The sequence below is a fragment of the Microtus ochrogaster genome, chromosome 15 (assembly GCF_000317375.1).
Source record: "Microtus ochrogaster isolate Prairie Vole_2 chromosome 15, MicOch1.0, whole genome shotgun sequence".
Taxonomy (NCBI): domain Eukaryota; kingdom Metazoa; phylum Chordata; class Mammalia; order Rodentia; family Cricetidae; genus Microtus; species Microtus ochrogaster.
Genome location: NC_022017.1, coordinates 36392559 through 36410656, shown reverse-complemented (window position 1 = coordinate 36410656; position 18098 = coordinate 36392559). Strand labels below are relative to the sequence as shown.

At 37.9% G+C, this 18098-nt stretch overlaps 1 protein-coding gene across 6 annotated transcripts in view; it reads left to right on the top strand.

Annotated features, from left to right (window-relative positions):
• Phf20l1 (PHD finger protein 20 like 1) overlaps positions 1-16781 on the top strand; it is a 68187-nt gene extending 51406 nt beyond the window's left edge. For all 6 annotated transcript variants that reach the window (XM_013348923.2, XM_013348922.2, XM_013348921.2 and 3 more), the window contains 7 exons: positions 1372-1536; positions 3412-3593; positions 4579-4678; positions 6455-6650; positions 9721-10075; positions 11244-11409; positions 13543-16781. In XM_013348923.2, the coding sequence (XP_013204377.1) occupies positions 1372-1536; positions 3412-3593; positions 4579-4678; positions 6455-6650; positions 9721-10075; positions 11244-11409; positions 13543-13685 (1307 nt within the window). In that variant the 3' untranslated portion in view covers positions 13686-16781. The remainder of the gene's footprint in view (positions 1-1371; positions 1537-3411; positions 3594-4578; positions 4679-6454; positions 6651-9720; positions 10076-11243; positions 11410-13542) is intronic.
• Positions 16782-18098: the final 1317 nt, after the last annotated feature.

Sequence of the window (18098 nt, the reverse complement as noted above, 5' to 3'; positions counted from 1 at the left end):
TATAGGTTCAATTAGGGCATGAGCATACATGGAGGACTGAACTGAGTAGCAACCAGATCTGTCATGACTATGTGACTATGAACTTGCCCTTGCAACTATTTACTCTCTGACCTGCCCTAGTCATGCTCAGTTGACAAAAGACACAGGAGGTGAAAATTTGCTTTCTGTCCACATGTATGCATTTCCCTGAGCATGTCCATCTTTTCCACTGTTCCTGTTAAAATGAAAGGATTATCTCTGGCATTTCTCAGCACTCCACACTGCCTCTTTAGGTTCATATAGATGGAGTCTAGGTAGTTTTCTCCATCTAAAACAAAAATCTTGCTCTCTAACTACCTGTTTCTTCTCTTATTCCCCATTCCATGTTTACTCCCTAGCCCCGTCACAGACTACCATCACTACTTGATTCCTTAAATAAAACCTAGAAAAACAATCCTGATGTCACCCACTACTGTTCTCAGCTTCCATTCTACTGTTACTGCATGTTCCTTCTCAACTTCCTAGTCCAAGTCACCAACATATTTTGTGTAGACCACTGCTATGGCCTATGACCCAGATTCCCTTTTTTCCATGTTTCCTCTGCTTCCTGTTCTGTCCTACTATTGGAGTGGTCTTGCAGAAATGAAGTGAGCCCATGTGTCATCCTGCCTTTCTTTAAAACCTGTGAATGGCTATTGGTTATATTAGAATAAAGCCTAAAAAAAGAAAAAGAGCAAAGAGCCCCATGTACATTGTTGCAGCTGCTCTCAGTTATCTCCCGTACTGCCCCAGCAGTAATGAACTTGACAATCATGCGCTGTGCTTTTGACTTCAGTGCTTCCTAGCACCTTGGCTCCCACCCATGCTTTTCTCCCTCTATTCCCAGACTCCTCCCTCGGTAAGCTATATGAGCCCTTCTTGCTTGTATGACTTACCCAGCCTGAGAAGAGCAGGTCTTTGGCATACAAGTTCATTTCCTTCAAAGGTTTGTCTTATGTGTGTTTTTGTAAAATTGATTATCAGTACAGTTATGCTAGACATCTGGGAGAACCTCTTACCTAATTGACAGAAATAGACTAATTCCTTCATGTCTGTCTTGCTGGAGGTATAGCTGTGAAAACAATGGAGAGAAATGTAGACATGACCCTTTATCATTCCTTCATTTTAAAAGTTTACTGATAACCATGTAGATTCCGGCAGTCTAGTTATCTACACTATATGGAGTTACTAATTTCGCTTGTTCCTGCCAACATATTCATCAGCTGCATAATGATGTAGCTGGTCACAGATGACAGGAAAAGTGGTTGTATGGTTTTGTGTATTCTCATGACTTGTGGTGACTCCTGATTCCTTGAAACTTTATTAATGTGTCTTTCTGTTTTCATATTGCAGACTATTCCGACTATGAAGACAGTTCCCTAGACTTTTTGGAAAGGTGCCCTTCTCCATTAACTCGATCTTCTGGGAGTTCTTTGGCTCCACGAAGCACATTTACAGATAAAACTACAGCCTATCAGTACCCGAGGGCAATTCTGTCCGTTGATCTTAGTGGTGAAAGTATGTGTGACTGTGTAGTGGCTATAATAAGACCTGAGATTCCTCAGTATAAAATGGAGAATAAGTATACTTCTTAGGTTGCTGGTCAAGGAAGTCTTTCAATTGATAGTAATTATAGAAGCTAATAGGAAAATCTCAACATTAGACTTAAATGCAAACTACTAACTAATAATATTTTATTATTACCCAAATCTTATAGTTCATTAGGCAGATGCTTGTTTAAGTAATTATGTGGGTGCAATAGCTTTACGTGTTCTTTGGCCTGTTAACCACCTAATCCTTTCCGGGCCAACTCATCTTCTAAGAGGGAGAATATTTTCTTACCTTACTGCTAAAAATAGGCAAGAAGTGACTTTCAAGATCTTAATTTTCAAAAGTTTGAGGTAGCGGGGAGGATTAAGAAAAAGCTCCTCTCTTTCCACTATTCTCTTTACCAGCAGGCACAGTTCCTTTTTCTATTTGGTCCAGTGGTTTTGTTGGTTTTTTTTTTTAACTGGACCAGATGTGCACATCATAATCCTTGCCTTTAAAATGTTACAGTCTTGAGTCCAACCACAGAGCACAGAGGTTGTTAAGATAGAATAGCTGCTTGGTGACTCTGGGGAACTTATAATGTGACCCTTCCCACGAGCCATCAGGATCTGCAGGTGGGCTTTTGCTCAAGAGTACTGTAGGCAAGGGATGGATCTGAAGTGACAAAACTTGAGAGAGTAGAGACTCACAGGACTGCACCCTCTTGCTGTTTGTCTGCCCTATCTTGCTTGGAGAAAGAAAGAGACAGAGGTTTTCAACCATCAGTGTTTGATGGTTGAACTTGTTAAACACATTCTTTTAGCCTTGCCCTCAGAGTTTCTATGAACAAATATTCAAGTGATCTGAATATTGCCTAATCTGGAAGCTCTCCTTTAAGAACACTGTCCTGAGACATAAAAATGAGAGCTGAGGGGCAGCAGTTTGAAAGGAGCAGGTCTCATAAAGCTGCTCAAAATCATTATCCTGTGACTTCTCCTGTGATAGTGTAAGAAGAACGTTGATATGTATATCTTATGTAACTTTCACCCCAGTGACTCAATTGCTCCTCCCCCAAATTGAACCAAACATATGCTTAGTACTTGCAAGTCAGTTATATAAACAAGACTCTCTGGTGGATTTCTTAAGTATGTATGCCAGTACTATGAAACCTGATATTCAGACCATGTATGTTTATGTTAATTGTAAACTACTTCCTTTTAATAATATAGTTTAAAATTATTTTTATATTATGATTGCCATCAATTTAGTGTCTTACTTTGTAGCCCAGGATGACCTCAAATTCTTGATTGTCCTATTTTAGCCCCCAAATGCTGAAATTAGAAGTGTGAGCCACCATGCCCTGCTAAGCAGTTGATGCTTAATTGCCTTTATCACTACCTGGCTGCACAGTTCAACCACATTATATGTTGTGTGTAAATTCTTGATATAATACTTGGCATACGAAGTGCAATGATAGTTGATTAAAGGATTATTATTTCTATAGTACAAATTATAAAACTCATTCTTTTACAACCAGAATGGGGCTAATATTTGTGAACATTCAAACAAAAGTTTGCAAACTGTATAGAAACTAGTAAGTTTTTTTTGTCAGTATCAGCCTGAACCATAGCCTGTGTTAGCAGGAAGAGTAGTGGCTAGTTAGTATTACTTTCAGCAGTGTAATTATAAGTGAGATGGAAAGCACCTGATCTACACAACCTTTAAAGATGAACTGGTTTTTTTTCCAGAGACAGGTACTCAGTTCACATGTGTTTGTTTGCTGAAATGCTTACACTCGCTTTCCTTAGCTCCATTCTTTCTGATAAGTGACATGGAAATGGTATGCACTTTCATGTGTTCTAGACTTGTCGGATGTGGAGTTTCTGGATGACTCTTCCACAGAGAGTCTGCTTTTGAGTGGAGATGAGTACAACCAAGACTTTGATTCAACTAATTTTGAGGAGTCTCAGGATGAAGATGATGCTATTAATGAGATTGTGCGATGTATCTGTGAAATGGATGAGGAAAATGGCTTCATGATCCAGGTACTTGGTCAGCCTCTGCCCTGCCTGCAGTTCTGGATCACGTGGGTGTTGAGTAGGTGCACAAGAGCTCTTCTCCTCTTTACTGGCCATCCCTCACAAGGTAGTTTATAACACATTGCCGTGCTTTGAGCTCCAACAGTACTGGTTAGGGAGTCTCTCCACTGAATGACGCAGACACAGCTTGTGATTATCACTGTCCATTGTAGGCTCTGTGTTAACAGATTGAGGCCTTCAGACTGAAATGTTTAAAGGTCCATAAGGTGAAGTTTCCTCCACAGTGGAGGGTTGAGCACAGCATGGCTTTGCTGACACTTAATAATCAGTTACCCTTTGGGGAGTGGTAATCAAAACCCAAATGTCCAGGATTCCCCAAAGAGAAAAGAACTTGGTTATAAGGGGAAACAATGCTTCCTTCTAAGACGGGTGCCTCTGAGAAATCAGGGCAGCATGGCCCGTATTTGTGTTGGTATGTAGGAAAATTAGGAAACATAGACTACAGGAATGAAAAAGGTAACCACCTTCTTTGTCAGTGGGGATGGTGTTCTCAAATAAAGGTGCTGTGAATTTAGAATTTTACCACGAGTATTACCTTAGTGTCATTGCACAGACATTTTATAGATTTGCCTCAGTAAGTGTTTTCAGGATTTGATTGTCTATGAATTAGGAGAGAACATGGGCCATTTCTCTTAAGTAGTTTATTAAAGTGTATTTTAATAGATGTGATATAAAATAGTTTTTTAGATAGTTGACTATCTAAATATAGTCAACTATCTAAATTTAGATAGTTGACTATCTAAATATAGATAGTTCAATGATAAAATTTGTCTTAAACATGACTTTTTTTTTATGGCACATAGGTCTTTAACTGGCAGTGCCAGAAAGTAGGTCAGCTAGTTAAAAGGCGACAATGTGTGTCTTCCCTTGCCTGTCCTGGTCTGAGGGTACCATTTCAGCCAGCACTATGGGTCTCTTCTGTTCTCTGCAGTGTGAAGAGTGCCTGTGCTGGCAGCACAGTGTGTGCATGGGGCTCCTGGAGGACAGCATTCCGGAGCAGTACATCTGCTACATCTGTCGGGACCCTCCGGGTGAGGCCCTCCGCCCCGTGTGGGTTGTGTGACGCGGACTCCAGAGTATGGCCACTGTGTAGAGCACCTGCACTTCTTGGTTAGCTAGACTCCTCTGCCATAATGTGGGTTGAAGATACTTTTTGCCTGTTACAGCATGACTATCCTAGTAATCACCTACACAAACACATGTATGTAGACATGTTGACATACCAACCATTTTACCGAAAGAGAGATCATGGCTTTCTCCTGTAGCTAGCTTTTGGCTACTCCTATGTATTGATTCCTTTTTTTAAAAATATTTATTTATTTATTGTGTATACAATATTCTGTCTCTATGCGTGTCTGCAGGCCAGAAGAGGGCACCAGACTTCTTTACAGGTGGTTGTGAGCCACCATGTGGTTGCTGGGAATTGAACTTAGGACCTTTGGAAGAGCAGGCAGTGCTCTTAACCACTGAGCCATCTCTCCAGCCCCCTATGTATTGATTTCTAGCTGGCCTTATTTATACTGGTTTGAGTGGACCAATGTTCATTGCCTGCTGTCCATCTGATGGGTTTAGAAGTTTTGGGTAATGCCATCTACACAGTTATTGTAGAATAAATGGGGTTCCAGAGCCTTGCCTATATCTTTTATTTCTCAGGTGAAACAGCTAGATGTGGGAAGTCACATGTTTGTGCCTAAAGAGGCGCCACTAAGTGGCAGACTGAAATGAAGCTCCCAGTCTTTTGTACTTGCTTTATTATGCCCTCCTCTATGCTAAGTACCATGTTCTACCTGTAGAATATAGTTTCAGCTACCAAGGCATAAAATAACTAGTTAGTCAAGTGTACTCTTCCCAAACCCACCAAAAAGACAAAGGAAAAAAAATATAAGAATTCAGAGAGATACGGGGAAGGCTTAGTAAGGTGCTTTCATTCAAGCAGGAAGACCAATGTTCTGGTTTCTAGTATCCATGTAAAAGTTAGGCATACCTAGAATCCCAGAAGTGTGGAAGCAGAGACAGAAGGCACCCCTGGGCTTTGTTGGCCAACCAGTCTAGCTGTGTCCGTAAGTTCCAGATTCCATGGAAGATCCTGTCTTAACAACTGAAGTGAAAAGAAATAAAGAAGCATAGCCTCTGGCCTCACACGTGTAAACAAAGAAGAAAGAGAATTGTTCAGAGCTATGTGGATATAAACACTAATTAATTGTTTATGCTTCTATTATAGATGTTTGATATTCATTGTATGTCTTCAATAACAAATACAGCCTTTTACTGTCCCTTCGATTGCTTTTTTTTTAATACATTCTATCTGTAAACACCTAGGAATGGTGACTGATTCAAACTATTCCTGCTCCTCATAGTTACACAAACACAGGAGCATCTAAGAGGGCCTGATATGTATTTAGCATTGAGCTCTAGGATATTGTAGCGTTGTGTGAGATCACTGTCATGAAGATAGGATCTGTACTTGCTTAACTATAGCTTTACTTCATCTGGGTATGATCACATTAGTGAAAGAAACCTGTGGTTTCTGTCAGCCATCTTAGAGGACAGCTGGCTGATTTATAAAATTGAAAATAGTACAGCAGATATCATCTGCCACTGGCCACACCCTCAGTGGCATTCCTTCTCATGGACAGGCTCACCAAAAGTGCTAAGGAGCTATTGACATCTCAGCTTTCCTCAGCGTGCTATCTAGTACAGTTTAGAGGCCTCTTTTAGTGGTAGAACTTGTCTTAATGAGGAGCATTAGTGGGAAGGATCTGAATAAATAGGATCCTTTATTCTTTTAATTTCAACTTCATCTGCAGGTCAGAGATGGAGTGCAAAATATCGTTATGATAAAGAATGGTTGAATAATGGAAGAATGTATGGGTTGTCTTTTTTAAAAGAAAATTATTCTCATCTCAATGCCAAAAAGATAGTTTCCACACATCATCTGCTTGCTGATGTCTATGGTGTGACTGAAGTCCTGCATGGGTTACAGCTGAAGATTGGGATACTAAAGTAAGTGAACTGACTCTCACACTGCCTTATACAATTTTTTAATATTATTTTTATTTTGTGACTGCATTTATGAATGTGTATCACATGGACATGGTACCTGTAGAGGCCAGGAGAGGGTTGATTCCCAGGAACTGTTATACACAGATCTGAGCTTAGCTTTGCAGTCCCATTCTTACAATCTGAATACAAATAAATCTTTTATTTATTTTACAAATAAAAGTATAACATTAGTTAACCATAAATATAAAGACAAACTAAAAGAAATAAATTTAAATAGGTTTTTTTAAAAAAATTATTTTATTGGGAGGAGGTTTAGAAATAAAATTGTCTTCACAGATTGTAATATAGTTTTTATCAGGTAGTCTTTTGGAGGTCCAGAGTAGTACTTCAGAAGACAGAATATTTAAAAGACATCTACTTTTTAAAAGTAAATAAAAAAGATTAACTATTTGTTGGCAAGCTCTGTCTACCTGATTCAAATCCTACTATGTCAAAAGATTTTAGAGCTCCTGTTGTGTGCACAGAGCTAACTGCAGCTGTTGTGGTAAGTCTGTTTTCACTTCCTGATGTAATATACAATGAAGTTAGTCAACTAGGGTGATGTGTTCTTCAGTCAGCTTAAAACTCCGAAAGGGTGAGGGTGGAAACAGATTCTGGATCACCTTTGCTGCTGTGCACTGTAATGCTTTAGCCTGAGGATAGTCTCGTTTAAGGAAAGCCCAGGTCCTTCTACCTAACGTCTGGCTAGTTTTGAGGGGTTGTGCTCATTTCTTTCTAAAGCCAGGCCAGTCTTATTTAAAGAACATAGGAAAGATCCTTTTATTTTATATAAGGTGGATAGTCTACTCCCAAGATTTCATACTTCTTCCCTTTTGCATCCAGAGGCCCCATGCCCTTTCCTGTGAGTCTGAGATTGCTGTGTTTTTGACATGCTCTTCTGCTTACTCTGTTGTCTCAGCCAGGCAGTTTAATTTCACCTGATAAGTTTCTGCACCTTTTCGTTTCTGTGGCTCTGTTCTTTTCTTGCTTTATTCTTCACTCTTGATAGCAGCATTCACATTAATGACACAGAACATTAGCTTCTGTTATGCTGTAATTTCTTCATGCTGCCTCTGTCAAAAGATCTTGAATAATAGGATTTTATTGCATACCTTCCTTCTTACTATTTTGACCAATCGTTCCAGCTATACCAAAACATAATCCCTAAATGAAGTATGATTTCTTAGACACTTAAGTCTTTTTACAGCTAGTTTCCCTAGATATATTTCCATCATTGTCTGCTGGCTAGATTTGAGCCCGCTCTACTCGGTACATTGCATATATACTGAAACGATCATTCCTTTTAGGTAGGTTTTGGACCTTGAAGTCCTCCTGAATTAGGATTATAAGTGTCTGCTACCAGGCCCAGCTCTAGGTATAGGTTTTCAGAGTGTTATGTCACCTCTCCAAACTGGCAAGATTCATTCCACTGGACTGTGGAGGCAATGAACTAGGTTTCTTGCTAGTATGCCTTCTACTTACTGAGAATTTTAAATAACTATTTTCTGGATATTAAATTGCTAAAAGTCTAAAAGATAAAAGATGATAAAATGAGAAATTATAAATGTGTATATAAATACTAGAAGAAAACTGATTAAAGTTTCATTTAGAAATTATTAATTTGCAGCCATTGGTTTTTTTTTTGGACTTTTAACTATTTTATTGAGTAGTACATATCCAAATGTTGCCATTATCTATCTTAAGTTTGAGAATATTAGCTTAATGCCCTGGTGAACAAAGTCAGAGACTTTCTCATTGACTCCCACAGTGTGAACATTTTGGGTTTTTTTGTTGTTGTTTTATTATTATTATTTATTTATTTATTAAAAATTTCTGTCTCCTCCCCACCACCGCTTCCCATTTCCCTCCCCCTCCCCCAATCAACTCCCCCTCTCTCATCAGCCCAAAGAGCAGTCAGGGTTCCCTAATTTGCAGCCGTTGTTGATCCTTTAGGAGGAGTCATAACTTCTGAGTATTCTTGTACTTAATTCTGAGCAGAGCCCTGCTTTGCTTGAGCATTACTATAGACCACAGTCGATATAAATAACGACCCTTCCCAGGAGGCCAATTGTATAGAAACTAAAATAAAAATATATTCTATTCTGCAGTTCCTTATCAGGAAATTGGTCTGAGTGCAGTATTTTAACTTGTGTTCAATGATACATGTGCATACACATCTATCGGTGGAGAACTGATGGGATGGACTAGACTGACAATATTATTTATCCATTAAAGTCTAAATAAATAAAGTCTGTGTGTACTGGTGTGGCAAGATGCCCACTATGTGCTGTTTAGGAAAAAGGAAAGGTATGAGGAATCCTATTTGTATAAACAATTTCTTAAAGTATACTTTCCTTTAAAAAAAAACACAAAATACAAAGATTTATTTGTTCCTGTTTGTATATGTTAGTACCCACGTGTATGTGTATACATCAGATGTGTGCAGAAGAGGGCACTGAGTCCATGGAACTGGAGTTATAGGCAGTTGTGAGCCACCTGGTGTAGTGCAGGAAACTAAACCATCAGATCCTCTGCAAGAGCAGAAAGTGCTCTTAGCTCCTTAATTTCCTCTCCAACCCCTCAGTTTCCTCTTTTTCATAATTTTGGATGTATAGAAAAAGTCTGCAAGATTATATCGCATTTAAAATTGCTACAGTGGAATAGACTTTTGTTTTTTATGTGTTTAGTTGTAGAACTTTTCTCATGAAAACAGCTTTTATTTTTGATTGACTAAAGATTATAAAATATGCTCGCATAAAGTTTATGTAACATACAGTGACAGTGAAAAGTATATAAAGACATGTGTGTATCAACTTTAATCAACAGAATTAAGTTCATTGTTGATTTTCTGAGTAGTATTTCTCTAAAACTGAGAGGGGATTGAATTTTGGATGAAATGCTAGATGAATCAACTTGAGAACAAATTTTTCTTTTATCCTGACCCATTTCTCGCATGGTTACCAAATCTATTACAATTTTCAGGTTGTTGTCATTCTTTTCCTAAGTGCTATGTCTCCGTTCTTCTTTTAAGGAATAAACATCATCCTGATCTTCATCTCTGGGCTTGTTCTGGGAAGAGAAAAGACCAAGATCAGATAGTAGCTGGAGCAGAGAAAAAACTGACACTTCAGGACATAGCTAACTCAGAGGGAAAGAAATATGTACAGAACCACAGAGAACCACCTCTGAAAATAGAAGGAACGTATATAACAAGTGAACATAGCTATCAAAAGCCACAAATCTTTACTCAGGACTGCCAGTCTCTCACAGACCCTGGAAGCTCAGATGATGATGATGCTAGCAGTTTTGAAGAAGATGGAGAACTCCGCATGGGAAATAAAAGCCATCTTCTGTATTCAGCAAAAGAGCATGGAGTGTCAGAGAAGGTAATGGTTCCCATAAGAATAAGAGAATGAGCTCTTAGCATTAAACACACCTAATCCTTGGGCTTTGCTAATACAGAAATACCTGGCTAAAGATTTTAAAGTTTTTTCTTTTCTCCGCCACAAAACATTATCCATGTAAACATTGAGTTGTTATAATCCATCCATCTGCTACCCTAAAGTTCATAAGAACTATTGATGTTTCCAGAAATTAATGACCCACATTTTTTTATCAAAATGAAAAATGAGTTTTGTGGGACCATTTTGTTATATATGGTGTCATGTTTAATATGTTTTGGATAAAGCATGACCCTATACTTCCAAATCTGCAGCATATTTGTCTGCATATCAATCCCATTATCAGTAACTGTTAACATGTCTCCTGTTTGTTGGGCTTAGCACTGAGATTGAAATGGCTCCTAATGCCTTATTGATTTTCCACTAGCAAGGCCACTTTAAAACTTGTTCTTTATTATTCTGGCTTTTAAAATTGTCACCAAAAGTTCACAGCTAAATTTGGAAAGCTTATATATCATGAAACTTGTAGCAAATTATTTTGTCAAATTAATATCCTTCTCTGAATCTAATTACCTTTGGCAAATCTAAATCTAGATTTTAAGTGTATGTCTTGAATAGTTTGCATTCTGATGTTTTTTAAAAGATTCTTATCTTCCTTTAGTTCACCAGTATAACCAAAATAATAAAGGCCAGTGTATCATCAACTGAACTTTTAAACTAGTGTTTTATAGTTTGCTTGATATTTTTTTCAATCATTGATCTTCCTTCAGTCCATTTATGTCACCAGTTGGAATTAATGAATTAACTGAGGGAGAAAATGGTCCACGTTACTAGTCAATCCAACTATGGAATGGAATTAGTGTGTCCATTTTTTTAGACATTTTACTGAAATCGTCTCCTGTGAGGCACACTCTGGAAGGCATTGAGGAGGAGGGATTTAGCAAGATCTTTAGTTTGGAAGAGCACTAGATGGAATTTCATGGTGTGCAGGAACTTTCTCTGAAGACTTTCTCAGAGTCAGATTGTCTTCTGCCTGCCTATGTAGGGGGATAGGTTTTACTCTATCCTTCTCATTTTAAAGTAACATTTCATCCAGTTCTCTGTGTTTTGTTTTATTCTATTTTGTTCTATTTTTCCCACTGGTCCTTTGTAGAAGAATCCTGCTTCAGGAAATAAAGTGTTTGTTTATAATGAGAAAAAGGGCCCAGAGGGCCCAGGAGATTCACATCTTCAGTGGCAGCTAAATCTCCTCACACACATAGAAAACGTGCAGAATGAAGTCACCAGCAGGATGGACCTCATAGAAAAAGAAGTGGATGGTAATGTAGCCAAGAGCTCAGGTGTAACTACTATCATTTTATCATCTATTTAATGTTGTTATGAAGAAGATGTTTGGAGCTAAGTTGTAGGATGCAAACTATCTAGACCCTACCCGATCTCTGTCTCTTCCTTTATGTTGTATTTAGCATGTGCAGGATGTTGTAGGACAAGATGGTGGTATTATCTTTAGTAGTGGTTTCTTGTCTGTTTTGTTTTATTCAAAATTTGGATATTTATTAAATACTGCCCATTTGCCTGGTTTTATATGGAATATTTGGGGGAGTGTTAGTTTATTGAAAAATGTTTTCTTCAAAGTCAACACATTCATAAGCATATTCATTTGTACTTTGGCTTCTATTTGTTAAGTAGAATTAGTTCCTGCAAATTAAACAAGTAAAACATAAGTTTGCATGCAAATTTTCAAATAATTTTCTCTCACATTTATGTAAATTTTATCATCACATAGAAACTCTGAAAAGTAGCCAGAAAAATACCCCCATTTTATATTTGAGAAACTAGAATAAATTGAATTCCAGGAATCCCATATGTTTCTTTTTTTTTTTTATGTTTCTTTTGGTTTGACTGTTTTGTCCTGACCTCATAGAACATAGCCTGCCTCCATCCTTTAGTCCTTTTCCTGTAAATACTGCATTGTGCTAAGGTAGACATGCTGTGCTTATGCCTTTCTCTCCCTTAAGAGAGGAAGTGGATACCTTTTTCAAAAGCATCTTACATTTGATTTTAATTTCATTAGCTAGAGGTACTTTATCTTCTGTGGATTTTTGAAGAAATGAAACTGTGTTTTGACAATTCAATGTTTTTAATAGATTTTTTTTAAAAGGAAACAATGAAAATTGAGCATGTAAATTCGTTGATTGAAGTCTACCTAGTATTTTAGTCCACTTGAATATCTTTTCTCAATGTTTCAATAAAGAAGTGATCTTGAAGGACCCTAAGAAACTGTTACCTCTTTCCTTTGTTAATGAGGAAGATGTGGCTTGGAGAGATGGTAAATGGTAAAGCATTTATTTTGCAAGTATGAAGACCTAAGTCCAGATCCCTAGAAGCCATGCAAGTAAAAGCCAGGTGTGATGGCATGCACTTGTAATCCCAGCAATGATGATATGGGAGGTGGAGGCAAGTTGATTCCTGGCACTTGCTGGCCAGCTAGCCTAGCTACTTGGCAACATTCCTGGCCAATGAGAAACCTGGTCTGTAAAATGAACAGCGGGCCGCTTCCTGCCGCCCGGCTCCCCAGCTAGTTTTACACCCAAAATAACAACACATAAATTGTATTCATTTAAATGCTGCCTGGCCCATTAGCTCTAGCCTCTTACTGGTTAACTCTCACATCTTGCTTTAACCCATTTCTATTGTGTATCGCCACTTGACTGTGGCTTACTAGCATGAGTCTAACCACCATCTGTCTTGGGTAGGAGAAGCATGGCGTCTGCCTGACTGTGCTTTCTTCCTGCCAGCATTCTGTTCTGTCTACTCCACCCATCTAAGGGCTGGCCTATCAAAAGGCCAAGGCAGTTTCTTTATTTGACCAATGAAAGTAACATATAGACAGAAGACCCTCCTACATCACTGGTCTCCAATAAAAGGTGTATAATGTCTAAGGAACAACATCCGACTTTTCTTCTGACCATCACATGCACACACAAACACATGTACACAAAGGAGAAGATTAAGTAAAAATGATTTATATCTAAATTAGTAGAAAGTTTGAGCAGGCGTGAGGAACTGTTATTTTCTGTTGCTGAAGAGAGTGAATGAGGCATACTATGAATGTGTTTGTGTGTGTATGCGTATTATATATACTAGAGGGAAGACATCCTAAATGAAGTATATATGTATGTGTATGTACATGTAGGGTGACAGGGAATGGGTCTGGGTATGTAGCTCAGTAACAGAACACCTGTTTTAGGTTCAATCCCCAGTATTGCAGGGGGAAAAGTGTCTGAGATAGCAGATGAAGATCGCCTAGAAGGATTAGAACTATTGTGGGTGGAATGCCTGAAAAGAGGGAAATGAACTCTTTGTTTCAGTCACCAATTCCATCCTTCTAGTTGATTGTCTTCTGGCTGTTCTTCTAATGTCAGGTAACATATTTTCTCTCTTTATCCTAGTTCTGGAAAGCTGGCTTGATTTCACAGGAGAATTGGAGCCACCAGATCCTCTTGCAAGACTGCCCCAACTTAAACGCCACATAAAACAACTCTTACTTGACATGGGCAAAGTACAACAAATAGCAACTCTTTGCTCTGTATAACAATAGTAAATACTCAGTGGCAAGAATGTGTCTTCAGCTAAGTGGATAGTCAAAAAGCTTAGTAATGTTTGGTCATTTACTGATTTGTCACATCAGTAGTATGGCATCGTGGAAGGAAAATGAAGAACAACTTTATCAAGGAAACTGATATTAAAAATGAGTGAGCAAGCTGCAAATGCTAATGTCATCTATGCCAAGAATCAGTGCATAGAATACCGAGTGCTATACTAAAGGGGCAGAATTGGCAGGATTCTTATAGTTGCTTTCACAAAACTCAAGATACCTGTAGAGAGAAATATGATGTGTTTATATAGACTCTAGAAGAGATATCCATCTTTATAAACCAGCATTTGGCCAAAACAACACTGTAAGGAAATTCAAGTTCTGGAGAGTTCTACACATTTGCTCTAAGAATTGCCTTCTCAACAGTTGGATACAGCTGCAAAGATACTTAGGTTATTTAAACTTCTGGAGGATCATGAGTTATTTCTTGGGTGATGAATGTATTTAATCAGAAAACTGACAATGGAAGTCTCACTTTTGGGGAAACAATTGTGGAATTCTAACTTCATTATGAATGTATTTTAAGAAACCCACCAAATAATTGGAATTTATTGTGGGCATTGTGCTCTTTAAAAACAAAGTGGCTTACAAAAGAGCCCAGTGTGCCAAATGTTGATACTGCTGGAAAGAGGGCTTGAATATTGCAGGAGTCCTGCCACCCGCCGTACACAATGCCATTAACCATACAGTCCTATGCACCACATGCTGTGTGTGCTCTGTGTAGGTGAGTGGCACTGTCCAAGCTTCAGCATACAGTTTGATCCTGGATATGCTTGGTGTGTTTGTCTTTTGAAAAAACAAAAAACAAAGAAAAAAAAACAAACCTCAGCTGGGATGAGGAGTGACAAAAATATCAAAATAATCTGTGGCTGTAGTTTTTTTTTTAACTGCTACTAGTGGAATACTGGAAAAGCTTCATTTCTGAAGACAAATTTTATTTTAAAAGATAAATATGCATTCAAAAATTTTAGCTTTGATCATAAATGGACAGATTTATGAAACCAAAGGCAACTAAGTTGCTTACTCAGCTCTTGCTGGATTTTTGAGCCTAGGTCCTACTGTCTGCCAGTCCTGGTGTGAATTGTGTGCACGCCTCAGTGCTACATGTGCAGGTATGCGTAAGTGAGTCTGCTTGTTTAAATAGTCAACGTACATATGTACATAATCAACACATATTTATATCACACATATCTAGTTTTATTACTATAGACTATACAAATCGGTGGTTAACATAAAATGTTACCTTTTAACAGACTGTTTTTAAAAACGAAAAATGTATGTACAGGTTTTGAAATTTTTTTAAAAAGGGGAAAAGACTGTAAAGAGGAGGCTATTTGATGACATTACACTTGAATATTTTTTGCCTCATTCTGTTTATCAGTTCTAGCTCTCTGTATAAACTCATTTAGAACTGATAGACAGTGAACTTGAATTTATCTTTGATAAGAATTCATGCCACTGTACATTCAGATATTATTTAAATTTGCAAACACACTGTTCTATATGTAAGGTACTGTATGTAAAACTCTATTAAAACTATTCCACTTATCCTAAAATTTCAGCTTGCCTTTTTGTGGCCTTATGTTTTGATGTGAAGATTAAAAGAATGTGCAAAACATTGAGAAATATTTTTATTGCCTTTTGAGATTTTTCCAACTGACAAATGTGCCAAAGATCACCATATGTAAAGTTTATTCCTCTGTATTTACTTGTCATATCCAAACTTTGTCAGAGCTCCTACTGATGAAAGCTTTAGCAGAAGTCATTGTGGGGTAATTGCTTAAATTTGCATATTAAAGTAAAACTTAGTGCCTATAACCCATGTGTGGAGTAATTTTACTAATGTCTGTTTTAAAATTGATACTATATTGTTGATTTATGTTTTAAAACGATAGCTCTAAAGCTCTCAACTGCAGCTGAGACATTGAATTTGCATCTTCTTTTCAGAAATAGAGCCAGTAATGTCCTTCGCCTGTGAATAGCGGTGTTGCCTTGATATTTGTCATATATGCAGATGAGCTCTGCATTCAGTTATACTCAGCTTCTCAGTTCTGGTGACTTTGGTGTTGTGGTATAGACTAAGTGTCCCTAACACAAAAGTCTGGAATGCTCCAAATGTGGAGTGCCAGCTGATCTCCACAAGAGGAAAGTTCAACATCTCACTGTGTGTGGTAGGATCACTATCAAAATACAGGCTTGCTAAAGATTCATTGTACAATATCTTCAAGTTATGTGCTTCAATTGTACACAAAACAGTAGTGAAGTTCATGTTTAAATTTAACTCTCATGCCAAGAATGTGTCATGATAAAATGTAAAGATTCCACTATTGAAGAAAACACCAAATCCAAAACATTGTCCTTCCTGAGCATTTCCAGTAATGAGCAATAAACCTATATTTCAAAATTCAACCACTTTGTTAGCTGCCAGCAAATTGAGTGCTCATTAACAGAACATGTTAAATGTTCTGCTTGCTTCTTTGTCAATGAATGAGACAGCTGATCCTTAGATTTCAAGCTTTAAAGGCTATATCAGATTATGTGCACATACGCTGTTACTATGGAGCCTACCCACAACTGCGTGAGGCCCATTAGCAGCTAGAGAGGGCAGAACTTTTCTTTGAGAGGATGTTTTAACTTTGGAGAAGCAAATTGATTGTGATTTGTAAAGTAAGATTTGTTTTTCCTCTTAGTCTTACCTAAAATCATTGTACTGAAATGTGAGCAATGAACTGGAGAGGGTGTTTCCTTCAAAGATAATGTTTCATTTCCCAGACAGAAGAAAACAAGTCCTGGTGGAGGAATTCCTCCTCATAATTTCTGGCAAATTTAATTTGTACTTTCTCGTGGTTGTCTGTGGGTCCACTGACTGTGGAAGTAATGTACTTTCTCCTTAAAGGAATTGTTATTCTCATAATTTCAGGCAAAGCCCCTGTTCCTATTTGTTTCAACTCCATGTTCATACTAAAATGTACATACTTCACATGGTCAGACTGAAGCATACTTCTTCCCTAATAAACCAAATCTGCTGCCATTGTCACTGTCTTGGTTAATAACATCCTGTCGGTCTGTGTTTGACATGCAGAGTCAGCATTTAACAGTCATTTCATCACCACATGTAGTGATTCCTTAGAACAACATCACTGTCTTCCTTGATCCTGCTGGGGACTCGTAAACAAGGTCATGAAGGTATGAAGCAGTTTTGCTTGCCTCTGTCATTCTAGCTGTGTTTTTATTCTGAGTCTTCAAAACTCTCATTGCTAGACTAGAGAATTGCGCTCAGTAAGCACCTGCTCCATGCAAGGCATTGTACATGCTTCCTGCAGTGCCTAAATTCTTTCACAGGGCAGGTAAGAATGACAGTTTTCTAAGTGAGTGTGTTGAGGTTCAGGCTTACATTCAGATACATCCTGGATAATAAGATAGTTTTCATGCCCTGTGTAGCATGTGTTCCTTGGCTATTCTTGTTATTTCAGTTTTCTACTGTGAAACCTCTAGGGACTATTTCAAACTCTGTTTGGTCTGTGGGATTCGGAACATGTGCAAGCTGACGTAACCAATTCATAGCAATAGAGCCTGGGTGTTAAGATTGTGCTTATTTCTAACTCTGGCAAATGTATTACTCCCTGTGTAGAAGATCCTCACTTGTTTATGTCTCTGTAAATCCAAACCCTCTGTCTTGGGTTTCTCATCCTAAGTGAGAAGTAATTCATTGCCAAAGGTTCCTTTATTATCAAATTTGGGATGAATTGTTGTCACTGAATAATAAATTGCTATATTAGAATAGGCACAGATTTTGTTATCTCAGTTTTCTGTAAGTTTACTAGCTGTGTGATTACTCCAAGCATTGATTTCTTTGTCTGTAGATGGGAGCATACCAAACTTGGAACTTTTCTTTGATAAAGTACCAAGAAATTTATGAAGTGAATTGGAAATTCAGTGGTCATTGATTGTTACCTGTGTGCAGTCCATTAAGTTAACATGGTTAGAGTTGAATAGAAAATAGGATCATGCTCTGTAGGCTAATGGAGGCAGTAGCATTTTCTAGTGGAAGCTCAACCAGAGAGACCAAAGGAAAGAAGATAATTAGACTTGTAGGTAATAGAGCAGGGAAAACAGATGCTGTATATTCATTGAAACGGTGTTCTCTTAAATTTGAGTAGAACCTCTAGAAAAATTTAAGACATTGTAATTCCTAATGTCTGTTGCTGTTGAATAGCCCTTATAGCACAGCCCAACACAAGACTTCTGAGTGTACTTAGTTTATTAGAAACACAATCTGAACAAGTCAGTAGCAGGAGAAAGGTGAGGGGAATGGAAGAGGGAAGGAGAAAGCAAATAAGCAGAATTGAG